The sequence below is a fragment of the Muntiacus reevesi genome, chromosome 5 (genome assembly GCF_963930625.1).
Source record: "Muntiacus reevesi chromosome 5, mMunRee1.1, whole genome shotgun sequence".
Taxonomy (NCBI): domain Eukaryota; kingdom Metazoa; phylum Chordata; class Mammalia; order Artiodactyla; family Cervidae; genus Muntiacus; species Muntiacus reevesi.
Genome location: NC_089253.1, coordinates 26164048 through 26191591, shown reverse-complemented (window position 1 = coordinate 26191591; position 27544 = coordinate 26164048). Strand labels below are relative to the sequence as shown.

At 36.6% G+C, this 27544-nt stretch overlaps 2 protein-coding genes and 2 pseudogenes across 2 annotated transcripts; all 4 read left to right on the top strand.

Moving 5' to 3' along the window:
- Window positions 1-3090: 3090 nt before the first annotated feature.
- LOC136169236 (olfactory receptor 8B8-like) lies at window positions 3091-4163 on the top strand. Its single transcript, XM_065937040.1, has 2 exons — window positions 3091-3143; window positions 3599-4163. The coding sequence occupies exons 1-2, from the start codon at window positions 3091-3093 to the stop codon at window positions 4161-4163; spliced, it is 618 nt and encodes a 205-aa protein (XP_065793112.1).
- An 8677-nt stretch (window positions 4164-12840) lies between these two features.
- On the top strand, window positions 12841-13773 carry LOC136168745 (olfactory receptor 8B8-like). The gene has a single exon (XM_065936441.1). The coding sequence runs from the start codon at window positions 12841-12843 to the stop codon at window positions 13771-13773; it is 933 nt and encodes a 310-aa protein (XP_065792513.1).
- Window positions 13774-18187: 4414 nt separating this feature from the next.
- Window positions 18188-19121, top strand: LOC136168744 (olfactory receptor 8B8-like; annotated as a pseudogene).
- A 6207-nt stretch (window positions 19122-25328) lies between these two features.
- On the top strand, window positions 25329-26255 carry LOC136168823 (olfactory receptor 8B3-like; annotated as a pseudogene).
- The last annotated feature ends 1289 nt before the right edge of the window (window positions 26256-27544 follow it).

The following is a 27544-nucleotide window of genomic DNA, read 5'->3' as shown; positions in this document are numbered from 1 at the left end:
TGCTACATTCATATGGAGTTTTAGGTACAGAAACATCAAATTGCAGTTGGGAGAATAATGACAATGTGAAAGAAATATTTGAAGAATAAAGCAAGTCATGACAAGAATGTTGGATTATTTTTTGAAAGCAAAAGTATGCTACTTTAATAATCCTCAATATGCTGTATCAGTGACCCTGTAATCATTTTCTAAGATATTTTGAGTAATATTAATTACTAAATACTCTTCCTAATCTCCAGTCAGTATTTATGTATTTTGAAATTTGGCAAAGCTGATTTTTGACTTTTTTTTTTTTTTTCTTAGATGATCAGCATAGCTAAATTCTTGGCTGGTATTTTTAGATGACTACTCTTTTTCCATCTCCTGACTGCAATATGGACATGATTGATTTTTCCTTAACAAGATCTATTTACCTAAAATTGTTGATCTTGGCTAGAGGTTTGCTTGTTTAAACTGGTATTTCCGTCTATAAACTTGTTTTTCAAGTGGAAACAAATGTGTCTAAACAACTGAAATTAACTGGGCCATTTGGAAACCAACAGAATGCAGATACATGTACTCTATCATGTATTTTAAAACAATTTGAGGATCCCCAAGAGGGAGTTAAGCCTGATCACTAACCTTTCATTTCATGTGCCTCAAAATTAGAATGAAATCTGTTCATTAACATAAAAAAACTGCTCTTCATAATGAGTAGTTTATATCCTTGATTAATTTGAAAAAATGTAAATAACAAGATACAATTTTTAATAATTACAGGTGGTAACCTTGCAAAGGAGGCAACCTTGCTGATTGTTCAGCAACTTAATCACGTTTTAGTTAGCAACAGAACTGTGCATCTCTCTGTTTGGAGTTCTTTTAAGTGGAGGGGGAATCAAACCAGAGGATTTTAAATGCTCAGTTCAGACGCTCAGTCGTCTGACTCTGTGACCCAATGGACTGCAGCACGCCAGGCTTCCCTGTCCTTCACCAACTCCCGGAACTCACTGAAACTCATGTCCATCGATTCGGTGATGCCATCCAACCATCACATCCTCTGTCATCCCCTTCTCCTCCTGCCTTCAGTCTTTCCCAGCATCAGCGTCTTTTCTAATGACTCAGTTCCTCTCATTAGGTGGCCAAAGTATTGGCACCTCAGCTTCAGCATCAGGCATCCCAATGAATATTCAGGACTGAGTTCTTTTAGGATTGACCAGTTTGATCTCCTTATTTGATCTTCTTCCTTTCTTGAGTTACGTGATTGGCACCGACGGTTTTGAAGGAAGTTATGGTTCTGCTGAAGGTATTCAATCTTAGAGTCAACCTCATAAGCCCTGGGTTTCTCCTGTGCCCATGAACCAGGGACAGAGCTTTTCTAATTTCGTGTGAAATTGGATTCTTTTCCAAATTGCTGCATCATGAAAATACATTTTCTTACCTAATTTAGCTAGACTTGTGACTTCAAATATTATACAATATATTGGGAAGATTCTAAACAAGAGCTAGAGAGCTAAGAAGACATTTCAAAGAAGCTTACACTTAAAATTTCACATGGCATGATTTTAATTTTCATTCATCAGGAATTCAATTACTAGCAGTTTCTTCCATCTCTCCCTTTTAAGGGTTGCCCCACTAAAAACAAATAAGCAAATTCCATAATTGTGGTAGCTGCACAGGTCATTATTTTGTTTGTGGAGTCCCTTGGTTTTGGTTTTTTCTTTTGTTTTTGGGGTTTTTTTTGGAGCATTTTGAAAGCATATTTTTGAGCATTTGATGCTTTTCTATCAATAAGAGGACATTCTGTTATCATAGAATGAGATTCTTCTCCCTCAAGAGAAACTCATGTAGGTTTGTTTTTCACACAAAAGCATATGTATTTCTAAAATGTGTTGAAATCCCAAGACAATTGAGTGGTCTTTGAAAAGTAAACATTCTCCTACTTTCTTTTTTATGTTTTTGAGAAGGTTAAAGTTTTGTACCATATTTAAAGTACGCAAGATACTTCAACCAATCAGAATGGTACTTTCATGGCTTCTCATCAAAGTTAACTCTGACTCACTTTCTTCTTTAGTTTTAACCAAGCCTTAAGCATAGTTTTGAGAAATATGGTTTTACTACACAGTTTCAATTTTTAAGTGGATAATGGAGAACCACTGAAAGTTCTTGAACTTGGGAGGTACAGAGCTGTGCTTTCAGACCTTATTCTAGCAGCATTGTTCATGACCAAATAGAGTGAATATATGGAAAAATGCTAAAATAATAGTTATGAGCCTCAATAGTTCAACATTACACTAGTTCAGTTTAATCATAAAGCCAGAAGTTGTGTGGTGGCTGGAGACAGGTGAGTGCAGGTCTTTGTGGTTGTAAACATTGTGGTTAAGCATAAGAGTTTTGAATGTATTCTGAAAGCTCTTAGATAAAAATAAGATGAGTTTCAGAAATATTCATTGAATTCTTTCTGTGTACTCAGCATTGTTCTTAGTTTCAGGATCCTAAGAGTTAACAAGATAGAATAAATATTTGTTCTAATAAAATATACAGTTTATAGAAAAGCATGAATTAAAGGGGGAAAGTTTGATGAGTATTATGAAAAAGAATCTACTGAAATTTATGAGAATATGAGTAGTAACAGCTGATGTTTATTGACTACCATATGCCAATATTGGCCCAACCATTTTACTTATTTTTTTTCATTTGATTAACACAGCAGCTCAATGAAAGAGATGCTATTTTGACACTCCTTACTTCACATTGGTGAACCTAGAGATTCAATAACTTATCCAAAGTGTTATAGTGTGTAAAAGTGGAAGAAGGAAGGTAGGAAGGATTCACAGCCAGAGCCAGGTTGCTAGGGTCACTGCCTGCAGTTGGATTGGTGAGGGAAGAGTTCACAAGAATGAAGGAATGTTGAGATGAGAGTACAAGAGTTGCATCGTTGTCCATCCTTATTCTTATCCTCTTCCCTGGGTTTTTCCAGAAGGTATGTTTGCATATGACAACTCTTGGCTTCCATCTCTGATTGTAATATCCTTTGTTATATTTAGCTTATAAAATATAAGCTAATTTAGCTTATAAAAGCTCTAATAAAGGCAAGTCCACTGTACCCTGATAATGGAAAAGGCAGACTCTATGGGACCAGGTTGGGATGGTGTCAGGCATTCACAGTGAGTATACTCTTTCATAGGAGGAGAAACAGTGGAAGAGCCGAGTTATTCTCTAATGGAACCCTTTCTCCTGTGTCCACAGATTCCTTTAGAGAAGAATGGCTCCTGGAAATGGATCTTTCCTGACTCAGTTCTTTTTGGTGGGATCAACAGACCAACCAGATTTCCAGCTCCCCCTTCCCTTCCTGTTCCTAGGAATGTATATGGTCACTGTGATGGGGAACCTGGGCTTGATAATCTTAGTTTGACTGAATTCACATCTACATACTCCCATGTACTTTTTCCTCTTAACTTGTCCTTCATAGACCTCTGTTATTCTTCTTTGTTTACACCCAAAATGCTAATTAACTTCACTTCAAAGAAGATCATTTGTTACATGGGGCGCATGACTCAGCTCTACTTTTTCTGTTTTCTTGTCATTTCTGAAATCTATGTGCTGATATCAATGGCCTAAGACCTCTCTGTGGCCTCTCTTATGCATTTTTGTATAACATTGTTATGTCCCCTAAAGTGTGTTCTAGCTTTATGCTTGGTTCCTACTTGATGGCATTTTCTGGTGCCTTGCCTCACACTGGATGCATGCTGAGACTGACCTTCTGTGATGCAAACACCATCAACCATTATTTCTGTGACATCCACCCTCTGCTTCAGCTCTCCTGCACAAGTACCTATGTCAGTGAGTTGGTGGTTTTCACTGTGGTGGACATCAACATCACTGTGCCCAGTCTCCCCATCTTTATCTCTTATGGTCTCATTTTCTCCAGCATCCTCCACATCAGCTCCATGGAGGGCAGGTTCAAAGCCATCAGCACCGGAAGTTCCCACATCTTTGCTGTTTCTCTCTTCTTTGGATCATGTGCATTTATGTATCTTAAACCATCTTCAGCTGCATTTCTGGATGAGCAAAACGTTTCTTCTCTCTTTTACACCAATGTGATTGCTATAATGAACCCCTTAATCTACAGTTTGAGGAACAAAGATGTGAATACTGCTCTGAGAAAAACTATAAGTAGAATATAGTTTTGATTAGAAACCACACCTCTTTTTCCAAATAATCACAGAATAGAGATACTCTCTTTTTAATTTTAAGGATTTTATTAGCAGTCTTATTATCCTATTTTGTACCATATTGAAAGAAATTTTCAACAAAGCAAATTATGTATACTTATCACATAGGAGACTTCTCTCCTTACTTACCATTTTCATAATTTCCTTTCCTCACATGTTCCCATTTATTAATACTATTTAGAAGAAGATTTATTATCTTGTTTTTCATTCATTATAATCATTTAATTTATTTATTATAATACATTTTCTGCCTTAGTCTGAACTTAGCTTTCCCTGTGAAAATAGAATGGCCAACAAATCATCAAGTCAGGGAACATTAAGTTTTCCGTTCAGTTCAGTCGCTCAGTCATGTCCAACTCTTTGCAACCCCATGGACTGCAGCACACCAGGCCTCCCTGTCCATCACCAACTCCCAGAGTTTACTCAAACTCATGTGCATCGAGTCGGTGATGCCATCCAACCATCTCATCCTCTGTTATCCCCTTCTCCTCCCACCTTCAATATTTCCGAGCATCAGGGTCTTTTCCAAAGAGTCAGTTCTTAGCATCAGGTGACCAAAGTATTGGAGTTTCAGCTTCAACATCAGTCCTTCCAATGAATATCCAGGACTGATTTCCTTTAGGATGGATTGTTTGGATCTCTTTGCTTTCCAAGGGACTCTCAAGAGTCTTCTCCAACACCACAGTTCAAAAGCATCAATTCATCAGCACTCAGCTTTCTTTGTAGTCCACTGTCCCATCCATACACAACTACTGGAAAAACCATAGCTTTCACTAGAGAGACCATTAGTGTGACATAATGTCACTGGGGATGTCTTATCTGTCAATTGCCATTGGAAGCATGAACCTGAGAATGTTTCCTCTTCCCATCTTTCCAGGTTTCATTAAGAAAGTTTATATCACTTTTAATTTCTGAGGTGGAAGACTTCACAGTGACTATTAAGTGTAACCCACTTTGTATCTGTAGGCACTGTGCATGCCTCCTTTGACAAAGGATATTGTTACCTGCAAGTAATGGATTGTCAAAATATATTCATTATATGGTTGATATATAGAGTGGTTAATGACTTATTTACAGTCATATGTATTTTTTATGAAAAAGTCTAGAATAAGATTAGGTTTCTGATTTCAGGTTTACTCTTTCCTTAATATACTTGGCTTCTATTGTATTTCTTTAATTTTGTCTATGTAAATATGCCACAGGAAAGGCTATCCTAATTTTTAATCTGAGAAATGCTTTGTTTCAGGGTGGTACATGAATTTCTCTCAAGGTGTATATTGCTCTTTTGTTATTTTATTTTATTTTTTGAGGAAAACAGTTTTTCAGGGGGTCTCTGTTGTAGTTGTTTATGGGAAAGATAATGCCTCTTGAGCTAGTATACTGGGGAGAAGATTGGTCATTAGGAATATTCCTTCATTCACAAAATTCAAAAACATAGTTTTTGGAATGCTTGCAATGCTTGTAATGTTTGTAATTCAGAGAACAGGGCATGGGAAAGAAAGGAGGCCATAAGCCTCTCATGAGGCTGAACCTCAACAGACACATGGTCAATAAATAAGAAGACCCTGTGGAGAGTGGTCATGAGGCTTAGGACCTATAGTTTAATTTGGATGTTTATTCTGTTCCATTTGATTAAGTAAATATATCCAGTCCATAAAGTTTTTCTGAACTTATAATGCACAGTGACAATACATACAATAGTAGTATTTGGGGAAATAAAGGTGAACAAGTTGTGGTCAGAATTCTGGAAAACCAGATAGAAAGAGGAAACTTTTTCATAAGATAAAAAGGTGAGTAGTAATTAAAGCTCAAATTATAAAGATGGAATCTAGAAAATATGATAAAAAACAGAAACCTATATTTACAAGTCTCCTCCTTCTGGACAGCCATAGAAATATTATAGAGATCATGGGATTTTTCTGGATAGGATAAAAACTTAAACATTTTATATTTAAAGAAAAAAGTTAAACCCACAAACCTGCATTCATTTGGTGTAACCTGGGCACAACTAAACCACTCCTGTTTTGTTGGCTTCCTTATGCTACTTCCTTATGGATTTTAAGGCATGAAATCATAAATCATTCTGCAGTTAAAACTATAATAACTTGAAAGAAACATTGTGACAGTGTCTTTTCTGGAATAAAATGCTGGATTACTTTTCTTTCAAAAAATAGGGGGAAACGGTTATTAAAATGTTTATCTTGTGGGAATTTCAGCATTTTTAAAGACAACTTTAATAATATTTTTTATTTTCTTGTTTTCTTATCTCCTCTGAAGAGTTAGATATTGTGAACTTAGCAACACTGATATGTTTGCTTTTTTGTATTTTTACATGTTCAGCATTGACTTACAGTTTTTAACTCCTTGCTATATCCTTGATTTACAGTTTTTAGTGGCACTCATACCACATTCTTTGATCTCAATATCAACTTATATTATTTTCACATACCAAGGCCTATATTTATAAAATAGCTGGGCTTGGTGGCAATTTTCTTTTTTCATTAACATCTTCACCCTTTTTATAAACTTGTCTTCCTTATTGACAAAAGAGTGTATCTAAAGAAGTAAATAATAATTACAGTATTTGGGAACACTTATAGGCACACAGAGGTGCAGTCACTCTGTTTTGTATTTCTCCATTAATTGATTTGCCAAAAACAGTTAAAGTTGGTCACAAGATTTCCATTTGAGAAGCCTCAAAGTACAGTTTGTTTCATTTTTAGAAAAAATTAGCTTTCTGTCAAATTAGATTTCTTTTTTTTTTAGATTTCATTCTATCAGATTATTGTCGATAAAATAATACATAAGTTTAAATAGCACTTCTAAAGTTTGCATTTGACAATGGCTTAAGGAATCATCTTAATTATTACATCTTGTTAGCAACTGAAGCTCTGTGTGTCTGTTTGGACCTCACTAAAAGGAGGGGAATCAAGTTAGGATGCTTACGTGTATAATATGTAACATATTATTGCAAAACTTGAACATTGCAATATTTTAAAAATTTCAGATAAAGAAATAAAGAGACCTGGAAGTAGGACTTTTATGGAAATATGTCCAGTTCAGAAATGGGCATAGAGAGGGTACGAAGCAGTGGCCTAGCTTTCCCTTCAGAGGTGAAGATAATGGAGAGATGGGAATTCACTTTGGATCTACCTGAGGGATGCACAGTCCCCAGAGTAAAGCAAAAATGAGTCAAAGAGTAGGTACGTAAGAACTAAAGACAGATCACACACTGGGATCTATAATTTCCTTATGTATATAGATGCACAATATATACTCCAGGAAAGAGACTTAGAAATCTTCTACCCAGTTTTTAACCAAGAGCATTACATCATTATACTCACATTAAATCTTTGTGTCTAATTACTAGCAAGTGTGTAATTAAAGGCTTTGTTTAAAAAAATAAATAAATAAATAAAGGATTTGTTTTTCTTTCTATTTCTTGAAAGGACTTAATGTAATCGGAAAGTACATTAGATCATAAACTTCCTGAGACATATGTCTAGGCTGTCTCCTCTTAGAACCAAAGATATCAAGCCTCAAGAATCTGAACTTATGTCTCCAATACCAACAGAGTAACAATCAACGATAAGGGAACCAGCTCTGTGGTTTTCTGAACTAAGAAGGGTGAGTTTCTGAATTCAACTTACATATCTAATTCAACTTACAATACTTATATCTTGTTTTGAGGTGAAATTTGAGGAACTTATATATACTTATTTTTTCTCATTTTGTGTAGTTCTGAGACTCAAGTGAACCCAGGGAATCTGTTGGAGAGGGATCAGAGAATGTTCCAAGACATGAGTGGGCTCAAAACATATCAGTCAGAAAGTTTCCTCTAAGAGGATAAAACTCACACTTTCACCTCTATGGTTTTTACTTTGTGACAAGGGATGTTACTTAATTCTCATAGACTATCCTCCTGGATTAGAAACTGAATTTCTGGTTCTGGCCACATGAAGTCTAAAGTGTATTAGAAACCAGTGCCAGGTTGCTAGGGTCACTGAATGAGGAAATGTTGAGATGAAAGTAGAACAATTGTGTCCTAATCCAGCAGGTGTTTGCATATGGTAGACTGGCCTTCCCTCTGTAGTCTGTTTGTGATATCCTTTGCTATATTTAGCTTATAAAAGCTCTAATTAAGGGCAAGTCCACATTGCTGTATTGTGATAAAGGTAAAGGCAGATTCTATGGGACTAATTTGGGATAGTGTCAGGAATCCACACTGTGTGTACTCTTTAGCACTGGACTTCCCTGGTGGCTCAGGGGTAAGAATCCGTCTGCTAATGCAGGAGACACAGGTTCATCACCTAGGTCAGGAAGAGCCCTTGGAGAAGGAAGTGGCAACCAACTCCAGTATTCTTGCATGGGAAATCCCATGGACAGAGGAGCCTTGTGGGTTACAGTCCATGGATTTGCAAAAGAGTTGGTCATGACTTAACAACTCAACAACAGCAAAATTACTCTTCTGTAGGATGAGACACTGTGGGAAGGGCTGAGTCGTCCTCTAATGAAACAATTTCCTGCTCTATACACATATACCCTTAGAGAAGAATGGATTCTGGAAATGTCTCTTTTGTGACCGAATTCATGCTGTTGGATTAACAGGCCATCCAGATCTCCAGCTCCCCCTTTTCTACCTGTTCCTAGAAATGTACCTGGTCACTGTGCTGGGAAATTTGAGATTGATAATCCTAATTGTACTGAATTCACACCTACACACCCCCATGTAATTTTTCCTGTTTAACTTGTCCTTCATCAGCTCAGTTCAGTCACTCAGTCATTTCCAACTGCAAACCCATGGGCTGCAGCACGCCAGGCTTCCCTGTCCATCACCAACTCCTGGAGCCTACTCAAAGTCACGTCCATTGACTTGAGTAGTCATGTCCACCATCCAAACATCTCATCCTCTGTCATCAAATTCTCCTCCTGCATTCAATCCTTCCTAGCATCAGAGTCTTTTCCAATGAGTTGGTTTTTCACATCAGGTGGCCAAAATATTGGAGCTTTCCTTTTAGCATCAATACTTGCAATGAATATTCAGGACTGATTTCCTTTAGGAGTGACTCGTTTGATCTCTTTGCTGTCCAAGGGACTCTCAAGAGTCATCTCTAACACCACAGTTCACAAGTATCAATTCTTCGGCACTTAGCTTTCTTTATAGTCCAACTTTCACATCCATTCATAACTAATGGACAAACCATAGCTTTGACTAGATGGACCTTTGTTGTTAAGGTAATTTCTCCACTTTTAAAACATGCTGTCTAGGTTTGTCATAGCTTTTCTTCCAAGGAGCAAGCATCTTTTACTTTCATGGCTGCAGTCACCATCTGCAATGATTTTGGAACCCCCAAAAATAAAGTCTTTCACTGTTTCCACTGTTTTCCCATCTATTTGCCATGAAGTGATGGGACCAGATGCCATGATCTTAGTTTTCTGAATGTTGAGTTTTAAGCCAACTTTTTCACTTTTCTCTTTCACTTTCATCAATAGGCTCTTTAGTTATTCTTTGCTTTCTGCCATAAGGGTGGTGTTATCTGCATATCTGAGTTTATTGAAAGTTCTCCCCGCAATTTTGAATCTAGTTTGTGCTTCATTCAGCCCGGCATTTTACATGATGTACTCTGCATATAAGTCAAATAAGCAGGGTGACAACATACAGCCTTGATATATTCCTTCCCCAATTTGGAACCAGTCTGTTGCTCCTTGTTCAGTTTTAACTGTTACTTCCTTTGACCTATATACAGGTTTCTCATGAGGCAGACAGGTGGTCTGGTATTCCCATCCCTTTAAGAATTTTCCATAGTTTGTTGTCTAGTGTCTCTTATTAAATACCATTAGCATTTGTGAAGTTTCCTGGAGTATTTATAGCCTCAATTTATATAATTAATAATTTTCTCTTTACCTTGGATCCTTTTCCATAATGCTGTGTCATGTATCATACATCTTTCTAATTTAGTTTGTGTAGTAGATTTAAATATTACACAATATTTTGATAAGATTCTAAATGAGTAATACAGAACTATGTAAAGTTTCAAAGAAGCCAAAAATTAAAATTTCAAATAGCACAATCTTTACTCTGATTCAACAGAAATTTAGTGCTTATTGGTCTTTTCCATCCCTCTCTCTTAGGCATTGTCATGCAAAAAAGTAAATCAATAAATCACATAATCATGATAGCACAAGTCACTGTTTTGTGTGTTGAGGAACTCCTTTTTTATGAGCAGTTTGAAGACCTTTTTTGAGAGTTTGATGCTTTTCTACTAGCAAGAGAACCGTCTTTTTTTTATAAAGTAGTATTCTTAACCTTCTTTCCAATATAGATAAGCAATGTGTGTAAATATAGACATATATTTTTATTTTTCACACACAAATGCACATATATTTATAAAATAGGTTGAACTTCCCAAGACAAGTAAAAAAAAGTAAAAACAAAAAGGCAAGTAAAAAGTGAAAATTCTCCAATTCTCTTTTTTAGATTTTTGAGGTTAAAATTTTAACAAAGGTTAATCTGCACAAAATACATATATCAATCAAAATGGAACTTCCATGGCTTCTCATCAAAGATAAAACAGACTCAATTTCTTCCTTAGTTATAATGAAGGATTAATCATAATTTTGAGAATTATACTTTTAATTCATGCTTCAATTTTCAAATGGGTAATGGAGAATCATTGAAGGTATTGAACTAGGGAGGGACAGAGCTGTGATTTCAGACCTCAGTGTTTAGGGCTAAATAGGACGATCTTGGAAAATACTAAAATTATCATTAGGAAGCACTAACGTTCAACATTACAGTAGTTCAGCTTAAACACAAAAAGCCAGAAGTTGTGTGGTGGCTGAGGTACATGAGTGCAGGTCATTGTGCTTTTAGATGCTATGGCTTAGCATTTGAAAAATGTTGAATACATTCTTGGACAAAAACATGATTATCAGAAATATTTATTAAGTTCCTCCCATGTCCTCTGCATTGTGCTTAGATCCTGGGGCCAAACAATAAACAAGATAGAAAAAATATTTTTCCTTATAGAATTTAGAGTTTATCAAGGAATACAGGTATTCCGGGGTGGGGGGGGGGGGACTCTCATGTGTGTAATGATGGAGAATCTAGTAGAATTTATGAGAACATGAATAATGACAGTTGACATGTATTGACTATTTACCATATGCCAGGCACTGATTCAGTCATTTTACTTAGACATTTTTCATTTAATTAACTCAGCAGCATGATAAAAGAGATACCATCTTTACCATCCAATTTTACAACTTTGAACTGAAAGATTAAATAAATTGCCCAAAGAATTATAGGATGTAACTAAAGATTCTCAATGCTCTCTCTAGCTCCATAGTCCCTACTCATTTCTATAATGAGAAGAAATTGATAACTCCAATTGCTGACATGTCACAGAAAATGACCTAGTGAGAGAATCAGGTAGAAATTACAAGGTTTGTTTTTTTTTTTTTTAAGTATAAGCTGTAGAAACGATATACAACATTGAAAAGTATTTCAGAGACATTTCACAATGAGGAGAGCTGAAGTGAGTTACTGAAACATTTCAAAAATTTCTGATGAAGAAATACAGAAATCTGAAAATAGGAGCCTTACAGATGATATGTTCATTTGGGAAACTGGAATAAAAAGGGAATGAAGCAATGTAGTGGCTTTCTGTTCAGAGATGAAGATAATGAGAAGACAGGAATTTACTTTGGATGTACACTGAAGGATGCACAATACCTAAAATGAAAAAGAGTAAAAGAGTGAGTCCCTAAGGAACTAAAGGCAGATCATGATCCAGGATATATAATTTCCATATTCCCTTTTATACATATGATCTACTTCCTAGGGAAAAGATTGAGAAGCTTCTAGTCTATTTTTGCCGAGTGCATTCATATACTCACTTTGAATCCTCTGTGTCTAATCCAGTAGCAAATGTGATAATTAAAAGGCTTTATTTTCTCTGATACTTGAAAGGACTGAAATAATTATCAGAAATCATAATAGTTCAGAAAGACTTCTCAGGCATATGTTTAGGCTCACACCTCTCAGGATAAAATAAATCAAGCCTCAGGAATCTGAAATAGCATTTCCAGTCCCAACTGGGTAAAGACCAAGGATAAGGGAGCCAGCCCTGAGGTTTTCTGAACTAAGGTGAGTTTCTGAATTCAATTTACATACTTATTCCCTGTTTTGAAATAAAGGTACAGTGACTGAATGCATGCTCGTTCTTTCTCATTTTCTGTAGATCTGAGACTTACATGATACTGGCGGAGGAATCTGTGAGAGAGTCATCAGAAAAAGTTTAGAGACACTCGATGGCTCTGTCCTGGTCTGTCCTTCTTGCCCTTTGTGTTTCCAGAAATTTCCTTGCACATAGCAGTACTGGCCTTAACTCTAAAATTTGTGATTTCCTTTGCTGCTTTTAGCTTATACAAGTCCACATCACTCTGTATCCTGATAAAGGTAAAGGCAGATTCTGTGGGACCAGCTAGGACTCTGACATTCACAGGGACTCTAGTCTCTGACATTCCTAGTATTTACCCTCCCTTGTAGATGAGACACTGAGGCAAGGGCTGAGTTGTTCTTTAATGGAACCCTTTCTCCTGTGTCCACAGATTCCCTTAAAGAAGAATGGCTCCTGGAAATGACTCTTTTGTGACAGAATTCATTCTGTTGGGATTAACAGACCAACCAGATCTCCAACTCCCCCTATTTTTTTTATTTCTAGGAATGTATATCGTCACTGTGCTGGGGAATTTGGGCTTGATAATCTTAATTGTGCTAAATTCACACCTGCACACCCCCATGTACTTTTTCCTCTTTAACTTGTCCTCTATAGACCTCTGTTATTCTTCTGTATTTACACCAAAAATGCTAATTAATTTCAGATCAAAGAAGAATATTATTTCTTACATGGGGTGCATGACTCAGCTCTACTTTTACTGCTTTTTTGTCATTTCTGAATGCTATCTGCTGACATCAATGGCCTATGACCGCTATGTGGCCATCTGTAAGCCACTTCTGTATAATGTTATCATGTCCCCTAAAGTGTGTTCCAGCCTTATGCTTGGCTCATACTTGATGGCGTTTTCTGGTGCCATGGCTCACACTGGATGCATGCTGAGATTGATCTTCTGTGATGCAAACACCATCAACCATTATTTCTGTGACATCCTCCCTCTGCTCCAGCTCTCCTGCACAAGTACCTACATCAATGAATTGGAAATGTTCATCGTTGCAGGCATCAACATCATTGTGCCCAGTCTCACCATCTTTGTCTCTTATGGTCTTATCCTCTCTAACATCCTCCGTGTCAAGTCCACAGAGGGCAGGTCCAAAGCCTTCAGCACCTGCAGTTCCCACATCATTGCTGTTTCTCTCTTCTTTGGATCAGGGGCCTTTATGTATCTCAAACCATCTTCTGCTGTGTCTATGGATGAGGGTAAAATCTCTTCTGTCTTTTATACCAATACTGTTCCCTTCCTTAACCCATTAATTTACAGCATGAGGAACAAAGATGTCAAACATGCTCTGAGAAAAACCCTCAGGAGGAGACAGTTTTGATTAGAAACACTCACTGTGTACATGAGTTACAGGACAGTGAGATTCTGTTTAGTTTTAGTGACAGCTTTCTTACCATATTCTTTCTGTTATCTTTTATTCCTAGCACCGAAAAGAAATTTGAGTTCTGTTCAAATAATTTATTTATATTTTTATATAAGTATTTTCCCCACTGTTTTCAAATTACATATCATCTCTATTTCCTGCTGAGTAATATCATTACAGTACATATATTATTTCTTTGTTTTCTTTATCATTTTGAAATTTTTTTTTCCACTGAAAAAAAATGAATTCTCTCCAAATAATGCACTTAAGAACACTAGACAATTCCAGTTGAGCTATTTCAAATCCTAAAAGATGTTGCTGTGAAAGTGCCACACTCTAGGATGCTTCCATGTCCTGGCAATTATAAACAGTGCTGCGATGAACTTTGGGGTACACATGTCTCTTTCAGTTCCGGTTTCCTTGGTTTATATACCCAGGAGTGGGATTGATAGGGCATATGGCAGTTTTATTTCCAGATTTTAAAGAATCTCTACACTGTTCTCCATAGTGGCTGTACTAGTTTGCATTCCCACCAACAGTGTAAGAGGGTTTCCTTTTCTCCACACCCACTCCAGCATTTATTGCTTGCAGACTTTTGGATAGCAACCATCCTGACTGGCATGTAATGGTACCTCATTGAGGTTTTGATTTGCATTTCTCTGATAATGAGTGATGCTGAGCATCTTTTCATGTGTTTGTTAGCCATCTGTCTTCTTTGGAGAAATGTCTGTTTAGATCTTTAGCCTATTTTTTGATCGGGTCATTTATTTAATAGCCAGGACATGGAAGAAACCTAGATGCCCATCAGCAGATGAATGGATAAGAAAGCTGTGGTACATATACACAATGAAATATTACTCAGCTGTTAAAAGGAATACATTTGAATCAGTTCTAATGAGATGGATGAAACTGGAGCCTATTATACAGAGTGAAGTAAGTCAGAAAAATAAACACCAATACAGTATACTAAGGCATATATATGGAATTTAGAAAGATGGTAATGATAACCCTTTATGCAAGACAGAAAAAGAGACACAAATGTACTGAACAGACTTTTAGACTCTGTGGGAGAAGGCGAGGGTGGGATTTGAGAGAACAGCATTGAAACAAGTATACTATCAAGGGTGAAACAGATCACCAGCCCAGATTGGATGCATGAGACGGGTGCTCAGGGCTGGCGCACTGGGAAGACGCAGAGGGATGGGACAGAGAGGGAGGTGGCAGGGAGGATTGGGATGGGGAACACATGTAAATCCATGGCTGATTCATGTCAATGTATGTCAAAAACCACTACAATATTGTAAAGTAATTAGCCTCCAATGAATAAAAATAAATGGGGAAAAAAAAAAGAAGGTGCCACACTCAATATGCCAGCAAATTTGGAAAATAAGCAGTGGCCACAGGACTGGAAAAGGTCAGTTTTCATTCCAGTCCCAAAGAAGGGCAATGCTAAAGAATGCTCAAACTACTACACAATTGCACTCATCTCACACACTAGCAAAGTAATGCTCAAAACTCTCCAAGCCAGGCTTCAACAGTACATGAACTGTGAACTTCCAAATGTTCAAGCTGGATTTAGAAAAGGCAGAGGAACCAGAGATAAATTGCCAGCATCCATTGGATCATTGAAAAAGCAAGAGAGTTCCAGAAAAACATCTACTTCTGCTTAAGTGACTATGCCAGTCTTTGACTGCGTGGATCACAACAAACATGGAAAAATTCTTCAAGAGATGGGAATACCAGAACACCTGGCCCACCTCCTGAGAAATCTGTATGCAGGTCAAGAAGCAACAGTTAGAACTGGGCATGGAACAATAGACCGTTTCCAAATAGGGAACGGGGTACGTCAAGGCTGCATATTGTCACCCTGCTTTTTAACTTATATGCAGAGTACATCATGAGAAATGCTGGACTCCGTGAATCAAGATTGCTGGGAGAAATATCCATAACCTCAGATAGGCAGATGACACAAACCTTGTGGTAGAAAGTGAAAAAGAACCAAAGAGCCTTTTGATGGAAGTGAAAGAGAGTGAAAGGCTGGCTTAAAACTCAACATTCAGAAAACTAAGATCATGGCATCTGGTCCCATCACTTCATGGCAAATAGATAGGAAAATAATGGAAACAGTGAGAAACTTGTTTTGGGGGGGGGGCTCCACAATCACTGCAGATGGAGACTGCAGCCATGAAAGTAAAAGACACTTGCTCTTTGGAAGAAAAGCTATGAACAACCTTGATAGCATATTAAAAAACAGAGTGAATATGTGGGAAAATGATAAAAATAATAGTTAGGAGCCATTAAAGTTCAACATTACACTAGTTTAGTTTAAAGACAAATTCAGAAATTGTGTGGTGGCTAAGGGACATGAATGAGGTCATTGTGGTTGCAGATGTTATAGCTTAGCATAAGAGAAGTTTTGAGTGTATTCTGAAAGCTCTTAGACAAAATTAATATGAGTTTCAGAGTACTCATTGAATTCTTTCTGTGTACTCTGTTGTTCTGATTCAGGATCCAACGAGTTAACAAGATAGAATAAATGTTTGTCCTTATAGAATTTACAGTTTATAGAGAACACAAAGGGAAAATGTCTGATGAGTGTTATGTAACAGAATCTAGTGAAAGTTATGAGAACATGAATAACAACAGCTGACATATATTGACTATCATATGCCAGATGATGTCCAAACCATTTTACTTTTTTTACTTAATTAACACAACAGCTCAATGAAAAGGACGCTATTTTAGCATTCCTTATTTTACATATGAGAAACAAGAGATCAAGTAACTTTTCCCAAATGATGTAGTTTGTAAAAGAGGAAGAAGGAAGGTAGGATTCACAATACTCTAACTTCATGGCTCCTATTCTTTTCTATGATGAGAAAAAAATTGATAACTGAAATATTACAGAAAATGAGCCAGTAGAAGAGTCAGGTAGAAATTTCAGGTATATGTTAAAAGCATAAGCTATAGAAGGGATGTACTATACTACAGATTCTTTCAGAGACATCTCAGAGACAGAACAACTGAAATGAGTCACTGCAATATTTGAATTGAATTAATCAGAATTTCTGATTAAAAAAAATAACAAAGAAACCTGAAAGTAGATCTCTTACACAAACATGTCCATTTAGTAAATGTAAATAAAGAGGTAATGAGACAATTTAGTAGCTTTCCCTTCAGAGGTGTAGATAATGAGGAGATGGGAATTCACTTTGGATCTACCTGAGGGATGTACAGTCCCTTGAACAAAGCAAAAATGAGTAAAAGAGTAGGTCCATAAAAACTAAAGACAGAATGTGAACCAGAATTCATAGCTTCCTTATCCCATATTATACATATAATCTACACCCTGGAGAGGAGACCGAGCAAGCTTCTAACCAGTTTTTCACCAAGTGAATTACATCATTACATTCACATTAAATCTTCTGTGTCTAATCAAGTAGCAAGTATGATAACAAAAGGATTATTTTCTTCTGTCACTTGGCAACACTGAAAATATCAGAAATTATAGAAGTTCAGAAAGATTTCCAGAGCACAGGTGAATTAATGTCTTTCTCATCTCCCCTAAAATCAAAAGGATCAAGCTTGGAGAACGTGAAATGACATTTCCAGAACCAACAGGGTAAAGACCTAGGGTAAGGGAGCCAGACCTGAAGTTTTAAGACAAAGTTGGGTGAGTTTCTGAATTTAATTTACAATACTTATCCTTTGTTTTGAGGTGAAAGTCCATGGACCATGCTTTCTCATTTTGTGCTGTTGAGTCTCAAGTGAGCCTAGTGGAAACATCTGTTGGAGAGGAATTGGAGAATATTAGAGGGCTCAAAGGACATGACAGTCAGGCAGATTCCTCTAAGTCGGTAGAACTCTGCTTCTTCTACCTTTATGATTTTTACTCTGTGACAAGGTTGGTAACTTAATTCTCATAGATTTGGGTCTCTTCATCTTGATTTAGAAACAGTGTTCTTGGTTCCTGCCCCATAAGGTCCTTCTGCAATGAGAAGACTGGTGAGGGAAGAGTTGACATGAATGAAGGAATGTTAAGATGAGAGTAGAAGAATTGCATCCTTGTCCATCCTTCTCTTGCCTGGGTTTTCCCAGAAGGTATGTTTGCATATGGAAGCACTTGCCTTCCCACTCTAGGATGATTGTGATGTCCTTTGTTATATTTAGCTTATAAAAGTTCTAATAAAGGCAAGTCCACATCACTCTGTATACTGATAATGGAAAAGGCAGACTCTATGGGACCAGGTTGGGATAGTGACAGGCGTTCAACAGTGTGTATACTGTTTAATAGGAGGAGAAACAGTGGAAGAGCTGAGTTGTTCTTTAATGGAACCCTTTCTCCTGTGTCCACAGATTCCTTTAGAGAAGAATGGCTCCTGGAAATGGGTCTTTCCTGACTCAGTTCATTTTGATGGGATTAAAAGACCAACCAGATCTCCAACTCCCCCTATTCTTCCTGTTCCTAAGAATGTATGTGGTCACTGTGATGGGGAACCTGAGCTTGATAATCTTAATTCAGGTGAATTCACATCTACATACCCCCATGTACTTTTCCTCTTTAACTTGTCCTTCATAGATTTCTCTTATTCTACTGTGTTTACACCAAAAATGCTAATTTACTTCACATTGAAGAAGAATATTATTTCTCACATGAGGTGCATGATCAGCTGTGTTTTTACTTCTGTTTTTTTGTCATTTCTCAATGCTGTGTGCTGACATCAATGGCCTATGACCGCTATGTGGCCATCTATAAGTCACTCTTGTATAATGCTGCCATGTCCCCTAAAGTTTGTTCCAGCCTTATGCTTGCTTCCTACTTGATGGCATTTTCTTGTGCCATGGCGCACACTGGATGCTTGCTGAGACTGACCTTCTGTGATGCAAACACCATCAATCATTATTTCTGTGACCTCCTCCCTCTGCTCCAGCTCTGCTGCACAAGTACCTACATCAATGAGCTGGTAGTTTTCTTCATGGCAGGCATCAAAATAATTGTATCCAGTATTACCATCTTTATCTCTTATGGTCTCATTTTCTCCAACATCTTTCACATCAGCTCCACGGAGGGCAGGTCCAAAGCCCTAAACACTTGCAGTTCCCACATAATTGCTGTTTCTCTGTTCTTTGGATCAATGTCATTTATGGATCTCAAACCATCTCCTGCTGGGTGCATGGATGAGAGAAGTATCTCTTCTGTCTTTTACACCAATGTGGTTGCTATGATGAACTCCTTATTCTACAGCTTTAGAAATAAAGTTGTGAAAACAGCTCTGAAAAGAACAGTAAGTGGGATACAGTTTTGACTAGCAACAGCATTTTTTGTTTGTTTTATAGTCTCCTCTGAAGAGTTAGATACTGAGAAACTATGACTTTATCACCACTATAGTATGTTTGCTTTTTTAATATTTTTAGATGTTCACCTTAACAGTTTTTAACTCCTCACTGTATCCTTGATTTGTAGTTTTCAACGAAGTTTTCACTCATAACACATCCCCTGATCTCAATATCAACATGTATGACTTTCATTTAAAAAAATCTTTTTATATAAAACCATTGACCTAGATTGGTATTTTTTACATTTATCTGCTATCCCTTTTTATAAAATTGTCTTCCTTATATACAGAGAAGTGGATCTAAATTAGTCAATAGTGATTATACTCTTTATAACTTTTATAGGTATGCAGAGGTGCACTCACTCTATTCTCTATTTTACCATTACTTGAGGTGCCAAAAATGTTCAACAGCTGGTAACAGATCTTCCATTTGAGAAGCCTCAAAATAGAAATTAAATTTCTTTCATTATAAAAAAAAATGAACTTTCAAATTAGGTTTCATTTCATCAGATTATTGTGAGAAAATAATTTTGGAAGGTGGAAGTTAGACATACTCATGCAATTAAAATAGAAATAAGTAATTTAGATATGATCTTTCTTTCAAGGTTTATAGCAATAAAAACCTACCTCATGAAACAAGAAAAACCTCAAATAAAGAACCTTACCTTGTATTTAAAGAAAATATAAAGAGTAGAAATAACAAAACCCAAAGTTAATAAAAGGAGAGAAATTATAAAGAAAAGAGCAGAAATTAGTGAAACAGAGACTGAAAAAATACAATAGGAAAGGTCAATGAGACTATGTTCTTTGAAAAGATAAACAAACTCAAAAACCCTTCTGCCACACTCATCAAGACAAAAGACAGATGGCCCCCAAAATAAAATAAAAATGAAAAAAGAGGTATTACTAGCAACACCACACAAATAAGAAGGATAATAAGAGATTATATGAAGCATTATATGACAATAAAATGGACAATCTAGAGGAAATGGACAAATTCCTAGAAATGTAGAGTCTCCCAAGACTGAACTGGAAAGAAGTAGAATATGAACAGGTAACTTGTCAGTAATGAAGTTGATTCAGTATTTTTTAAAAAGTCTAAGACCAAGTGGCTTCAAAGGTGAATTCCAATCCATGGCTGATTCATGTCAATGTATGACAAAAACCACTACAGTATTGTAAAGTAATCAGCCTCCAACTAATAAAAATAAATGAAAAAAATAAATAAAAAGAGACAACAGTTATCCTTTTCAAACTATTGCAATAAATTTCAGAGAAAGGAGCAATTTCAAGATCATTATTTGAGAGTAGCCTCACCCTAATATAAAAATAAGACAAAAATACCACAAAATGTTTACAGGCCATTATCACTGATGAATGCAACTGCAAAAATTCTTAAGAAAATACAGGAAAATCAATTTCACCAATATATTAAAAGGCTTATACACCATTATCAATTGGGATATATCTCAGAGATGCAAGGATGATTCAATAAGTGCAAATCAATCAATATGATATACCACATTAACAAATTGAAATAAAAAATTATATGATCATCTCAATAGATGCAAAACAAATCTTTGGAAGAAGTTCAATACTTGTTTTTCATAAATCTCTCACTAAATGGCCACAGAGGGAGGCATCTCCACATAATAAAGTCCACATGTGAGAAACTCACCGCTGACATTATATTCAATGGTGAAAATATTCTCACTATCACCACTTTAGTCCACATAGTATTGGAAGTCCTAGCCATAGAAATCAGACAAGAAAAAGACATAAAGACATTCACATTGGAAAGGAAGAGCTAAAACTTGTACTGTTTGCAGACATGATTGTAGAAAAAGAGAATCCTACAGAAAACACCAAAAAACATTAGTACTCATTCATAAATTCAGTAAATGTGCAGGAAACAAAACTGAACAAACCAATTTGCTGCATCTCTCTAAAATAATAAATTATCAGAAAGACAAACAATCAAATTTACAGTTTGATTGCTTGAGAGAACAATCAAATTTACAAGTGCATTAAAAAGAATAAAATACCCAAGAATAAACATAACTGAGGAAGTGAAAGACCCATGCTCAGAAAATGATGACACTGGTGAAAGAAATTGAAGATTGCACTAAGAAATGGAAAGATACACCTTGCTCATGGTATGGCAAAATTAATATTATTAAAGCGACCATACTACCCAAGGAAATTTCTTGAAATCCCTACAATAGCATTTTTCATAAAACTTAAAAAATAATTCTAAAATTTGTGTGGAAACACAAAAAAACCAAATAGCTTAAACAGTCTTTAAAAAGCCTCCAACTAATAAAATAATATTTAAAAAAAAATAATAAAATAAAATAAAAAGAAGAACAAGTCTTGAGATATCACACTTCCTGATTTCAAACAATAATACAAAGCTATAGCAATCAAAACAGCATAGTACTGACACAGTACACATGTTCATCAATTGGACAGAATAGAGAGTCCAAAAATGAACCCACACTTCTCTGGTTAATGAATCTATGACATGGGAATCAAGAATACAAAGTGTGGGAGATAGCCTCTTCAATAAAGGGTTTTGGGAAAACTGGACAGCTACATGCAAAAGAAACTGGGCCACCATCACACCACATACAAAAGTAAACTCAAAATGGATTAAAAAATTAAAGGTGAAACCTTAATCATAAAGTTTCTGGAAGAATACATAGACTAAATGCTCTTTGACATCAGAATTAGCAGGATCTCATTGGCTATGTCTTCTTGGCCAAGAGAAACAAAAGTGTAATTAAATGGAACTACTCAAACTGAAAAACTGTTTCAAAGTAAAGGAATCTGTCACCAATATGAAAAGGCAGGACTTCCTTGGTGACTCAGTGGTAGAGATCTGCCTGCCAATGAAGGAGACACAGGTTCAACCCCTCATCTGGGAGGATACCACATGCCGTGGAACAACTAAGCCCATGCGCCTCAGGTACTGAACCTGTGCTCTAAAGTCTGGGAGGCGCAGCTACTGACCCCAGTGCTGCAACTGTTGAAGCTCTCTTGCCTTAGAGACCCCTGATCCTCAATAAGAGATGCCACTGCAGTGAAGAGTAGCCCCACACCCTGCAACTAGAGAAAAGCCTGTGCAACAGCAAGGACCTGGCACAGTCACAAGTAAATGAATAAAGAAAATGATTTTAAAACATGAAAAGGCAGCATACTGAATGGAAGAAGATTTGCAAATGACATAGCTGATAAAGAGTTGATTTCCAGAATACAGAAGCAACTGATAGAAGTCAATATCAAGAAAATAAACAACCTGATTTAAAGATGGGCAAAGAAACTGGATAGACATTTTTCCAAAGAAGACAAATAGGTGGTCAAAACACACACACGGAAAGATGCTCAGCTTACTGATCTCAGGGAAAGGCCAATCAAACCCCAGTGAGATATCACTTCAACCCTCTAAATGTCTATTATCTACAAGAAAATGGAATATTAATGAGGATGTGGAGAGAAGTGCATGTTTGTGCACTGCTGGCGGCAATACAATGGAAAATATTATGAAGATTCCTCAAAAAGTTAAATTGAGAATACATATGTATTTCTAAAATGGCTTGAAGCTCTCAAGGCAATTCAAATTTAAACATCCTCCAACATTCTTTTTTATATTTTTGAGAAGGCTGAAAGTTTGTTCAATATTTAATCTCTGTAAAATACACTCCAATCAATCAAAATGGTATTTTCATGGCTTCTCATCAAAGATAACTCTGACTCGATTTCTTCATTAGTTTTAGCAAAGACTTAATCATCATTTTAAGAACTGCATTTTTACTCCATAGGTTCAGTTTTCAAGTGGGTAGTGGAGAACCATTAAAAACTCTTGAACTAGGGACGGCCAGAGCTATGATTTCAGACCTTATTCTAGCAGCAGTGTCCATGACTAAATAAGGGTAAATAGCTAGGAAGATGCTAGAATAATAGTGGCCACGTAGTTCAACAATATAGTTCAGTTTAAACATGAAATCCAGAAGTCATGTGGTGGCTGAGAGACATGGATGAAGGACGCTGTGACTGTAGATGCTGTGTCTTTGCATAAGAGAAATGTTGAATATATTCTGGAGAGTTTCAGGCAAAAAAATAACTTGCCTTTCAGAAGGAGCCACTGAGTTCTTTCTAGGTACTCTGCACTGTTCTGAGATTCATTAGCAAAATAGTAAAGACAGTAGAATAAATGTTTGCCTTTGGAGAATTTACAATTTATAAAGGAACACAGGAACTAAAGGAAGAAGTTTGTTGAGTGTTATAAGGGACACACTACTTGAATTTATGATAATATAAATAATGACAGCTAACACTTATTGACTATTCACCATATGACAAGTACAGTGCCAACCATTTCACTTAGATATTTTTCATTTATTAACACAACAGTCCAATGAAAGAGGTGTTCTCCTTACCATCCCTATTTTAAATATTTGAAAGGAGAGATTAAGTAAATTGTTCCAAGTGTTGTAGTTAGTAAGGGTGGAAGAAGGAAGGCAAGATTCACAACACTCTCTCTAATTCCATAGGACCCTGCTCTTTTCTATGATGAGAAAACATTAGTAACTTCAGCTAATGAAGTGTTACAAAAAATGACCCAGCAGGAGAATCAGGTAGAAATTTCAAGTATATATTAAGAGAATAAACTCTAGACAGGATATACAACATTAACAATAATTTCAGAAATATCCTGAGAGAAAACAAGAAATGAATTCCTTCAACATTTGAAATATTTTAGAAAAAGAAATAAAGAACTCTGGAATTAGGACTCTTGCAGAATATATGTCCACTTAGTAACTTACCCTTCAGAGGTGAAGATAATGATATTGGGAATATTCTTTGATCCACCTGAGGGATGTACAATCCCTAAAGTGAAGTGAAAAATGAGTGAAAGGGTGAGTCCGTAAGGAACTAAAGACAAATCATGAAGAGGGATCAATAATCTTCTTATTCCCTGTATTCATCTAATCTACCCCCTGGGGAAAAGACTCAGCAAGCTTCTAGCCTGTTTCTAGTCTGTTTTTAACCAAATGCATTACATCATTACACTCACATTAAATCTTCTGTGTCCAATCAAGTAACAAGTGTGAAAACAAAAGGCTTAATTTTTCTATACTGCATGAAAGGACTGAAAACAATTATCATAGATCACAGTAGTTCACAGAGATTTCGAGGGCATATGTTGATGCTGTCTCATCAGAAAATCAAAGAAATCAAGACTTAGGAACTGGAAGTTGCATCTCCAGAATCAACTGGGTAAAGATAACTGATAAGGGAGCCAACCTTGAGGTTTTCTGAACTAAGAAGGGTGCATTTTTGAATTCAGTTTGTAGTAATGATTCCCCTTTTTGAGAGCAAAGTCCAGGGACCTGATATACTCCCGCAGTTTCTCATGTTGTCCAGTTCTGTGAATGAAATGAAACTAGTGGAAGCATCTGTTGGAGAGGGATCAGAACATGTTCAGAGACATGAGGGGGCATAAATGACATAGAAGTCGGGAAGTTTCCTCTAAGTAGGTGTAATTCTCTCCTCCTGTATGGTTTTGCTCTGTGACAAGGGGAGTAACGTATTTCTCATAGATTCTGGTCCCTTCATCTTGGTTTAGAAGAGTACTCTTGGCTTCTACCACATCAGGTCTAACCTGCATTAGAAGAAATCACCAGGCTGTTGTTAGGGTCACTGCCTCCAGTTATCCTGGTGAAGAAAGAGTTCAGGTGAATGGTATCCTAATCAATCCCTCTTCCCCTTGGATTTTCCAGCAGGTATGCTTGCATAAGGCAGGACTGGGCTTCCCTCTGTTTGTGATGTACTTTGCTATATTTAGCCTATAACAGCTCTCATATAGGCATCTCTGGTGGCTTAGTCAGTAAAGAATCTGCATGCAGTCCTGGAGAACAGGGAACAATCCCTGGGTTGGGAAGATCCCCTGGCAGAGGGCATGGCAACCCACTCCCAATATTCTTGCCTAGAGATTCCATGGAAAGTGGAGCCTGGCTGGCTGCAGTCTATGAGATCCCAAGAGAATTGGATAAAACTTACTGACTAAAAAAGAAAAACAACAGTGCTCTTTTCTGGGATGCGATACTGTGGAAGAGCCGAGTTGTTCTCTAATGGAACACTTTCTCCTGTGTCCACAGATTCCCTTAGAGAAGAATGGCTCCTGAAAATTACTCGTTTGTGACTGAATTTATTCTGTTGGGATTAACAGACCAACCCGGTCTCCAGCTCCCTCTATTCTTCCTGTTTCTAGGAATGTATACGGTCACTGTATTGGGAAATTTGGGATTGATAATCCTAATTGCACTGAATTCACACCTGCACACCCCCATGTACTTTCTCCTCTTTAACTTGTCCTTCATAGATCTCTGTTAATCTTCTGTGTTTACACCCAAAATGCTGATTAACTTCACATCAAAGAAGAATATTATCTCTTACATGGGGTGCATGACTCAGCTCTACTTCTTCTGTTTTTTTGTCATTTCTGAAGTCTATGTGCTGACATTAATGGCCTATGATCGCTATGTGGCTATCTGTAACCCACTCTTGTATAATGCTGCCATGTCCCCTAAAGTGTGTTCCAGGCTGATGCTTGCTTCCTACTTGATGGCATTTTCTGTTGCCATGGCTCACACTGGATGCAGGCTGAGACTGACCTTCTGCGATGCAAACATTATCAACCATTATTTCTGTGATGTCCACCCTTTGTTCAAACTCTCCTGCACAAGTACCTATGTCAATGAGCTTGTAGTTTTCATTATGGTGGGCATCAACATCATTGTGCCCAGTTTCACAATCTTTGTCTCTTACAGTCTCTTCCTCACCAACATCCTCCAAATCAGGTCCACGGAGGGCAGGTCCAAAGCCCTAAGCACCTGCAGTTCCCACATCATTGCTATTTCTCTGTTCTTTGGATCATGTGCATTTATGTATCTCAAACCATCTTCTGCTGGATCTATGGGTGAGGAAAAAGTCTCTTCTGTCTTTTATACCAATGTGGTTGCCATGATGAACCCATTGATCTATAGCTTGAGAAATAAAGATGTGAAAACTGCTCTGAGAAAAACTCTGAGTAGGAGATAATTTTGAATAGACCATCTCTCTGTGCAGCTGGTCAAAGGCAGGAAGGTTTTGTGCTTAATCATAGTAATTTTATTGTCAATATTCTTTATTCTTTTTCACCATGTGGCAGGATATCTGAGTCATCTCTCAATTTACTTCCACTTTTCTTAGAATAGGTCTCTTTTTTCTTACCCACTAGCACTATTTCCTTTCCTCACTTTCTCCCCTTTATTAATATTATTCAAAAAATGTACTAAATCTGTTTTTTTTTTTCAGTATGAATGTTTTTCCCTGTAGAAATAAAAGGCAGGTCTACTGGTGGTCAAATCAGGGAACTTGAGATTAACATGGTGTCTTCATGGATATCTTATCCACAGCTTGCCATCGATAGCATGAATCAGACAATGTCTTCCTTGAGCAAGAATATATTTCATTTAATCCCTGAGATATAAGGTTACATAATGATTGTTACATAAATACTTAACAAAACTGTTAAGTATAAAAAATTTTGCTTTGTTAACAGTACACATTTTGCTTTCTTGACAAAGAATTTTCTTACTTTTATACAGCCAGCGCTTCACATAAGAGATTGTTAACATATAGTGTCTGGATGGGAAAGTATAGCTCAGGGCAGTTATTGCTTTATTTACAGTTGTATACCTTCTAATGAGAACATCTAGACTAAATTCAATTTTATGATTTGAAGACTACTAATCTCAGTATACTTTGCTTAGACTTTAACTCATTATTTTTGTTTCAGTAAACATGGCACAGAAGAAAATATTCCAATTTGAAATTTGACTGTGTTTTGTCCCTGGATTGTGCATGAATTTTTCTCAGGATGGTTATTTTTTAGTTGTTTTTATGAAAATAGTTTGTTTTTCTTGTTGTTGATATTGGAAAATGGAAGGTCTTACGGATATGAATATTGGGGAGATGACTGGCTTAAGTAAGGATGTTATTTCTTCCAAAAAAAAAAAAAATAAGAAAAATAAATGGAACACGTGCAAGTGTTTGTAATTCAAGGAACAAGGCTTTGGGAGATTAAGGAATCCAGAATCCTGTCATGAGCCCAAGGTTTAACAAGCCACATTGCCAATAAATAAGAGGTTTTTGTGGGGAGTTCTCATGAGGCTTAGGAATAGCATTTAAACAAGTGTTTTTACCTATTCCATCTAGTACATTGACTACTTAGTCCATAAAGCTTTCATAAACTTATGATACACAGCAACTAGTCAATAGTAGTGTTTTTTGAAATGAGGGTAGAAAAGTTGTGGTTCCATGTGAGGAGAAACTTAGAGGACTTTTTT

Excerpts from the sequence above, each read along its gene's own strand:
- LOC136169236 (XM_065937040.1), top strand. The coding sequence starts at position 3,091 with ATGGAAAAGGCAGACTCTATGGGACCAGGTTGGGATGGTGTCAGGCAT. Across the intron at positions 3,144-3,598 it reads GATGGTGTCAGGCATTCACA|ACCTCTCTGTGGCCTCTCTT; the intron begins GTGAGTATACTC and ends CAATGGCCTAAG.
- LOC136168745 (XM_065936441.1), top strand. The coding sequence starts at position 12,841 with ATGGCTCCTGGAAATGACTCTTTTGTGACAGAATTCATTCTGTTGGGA.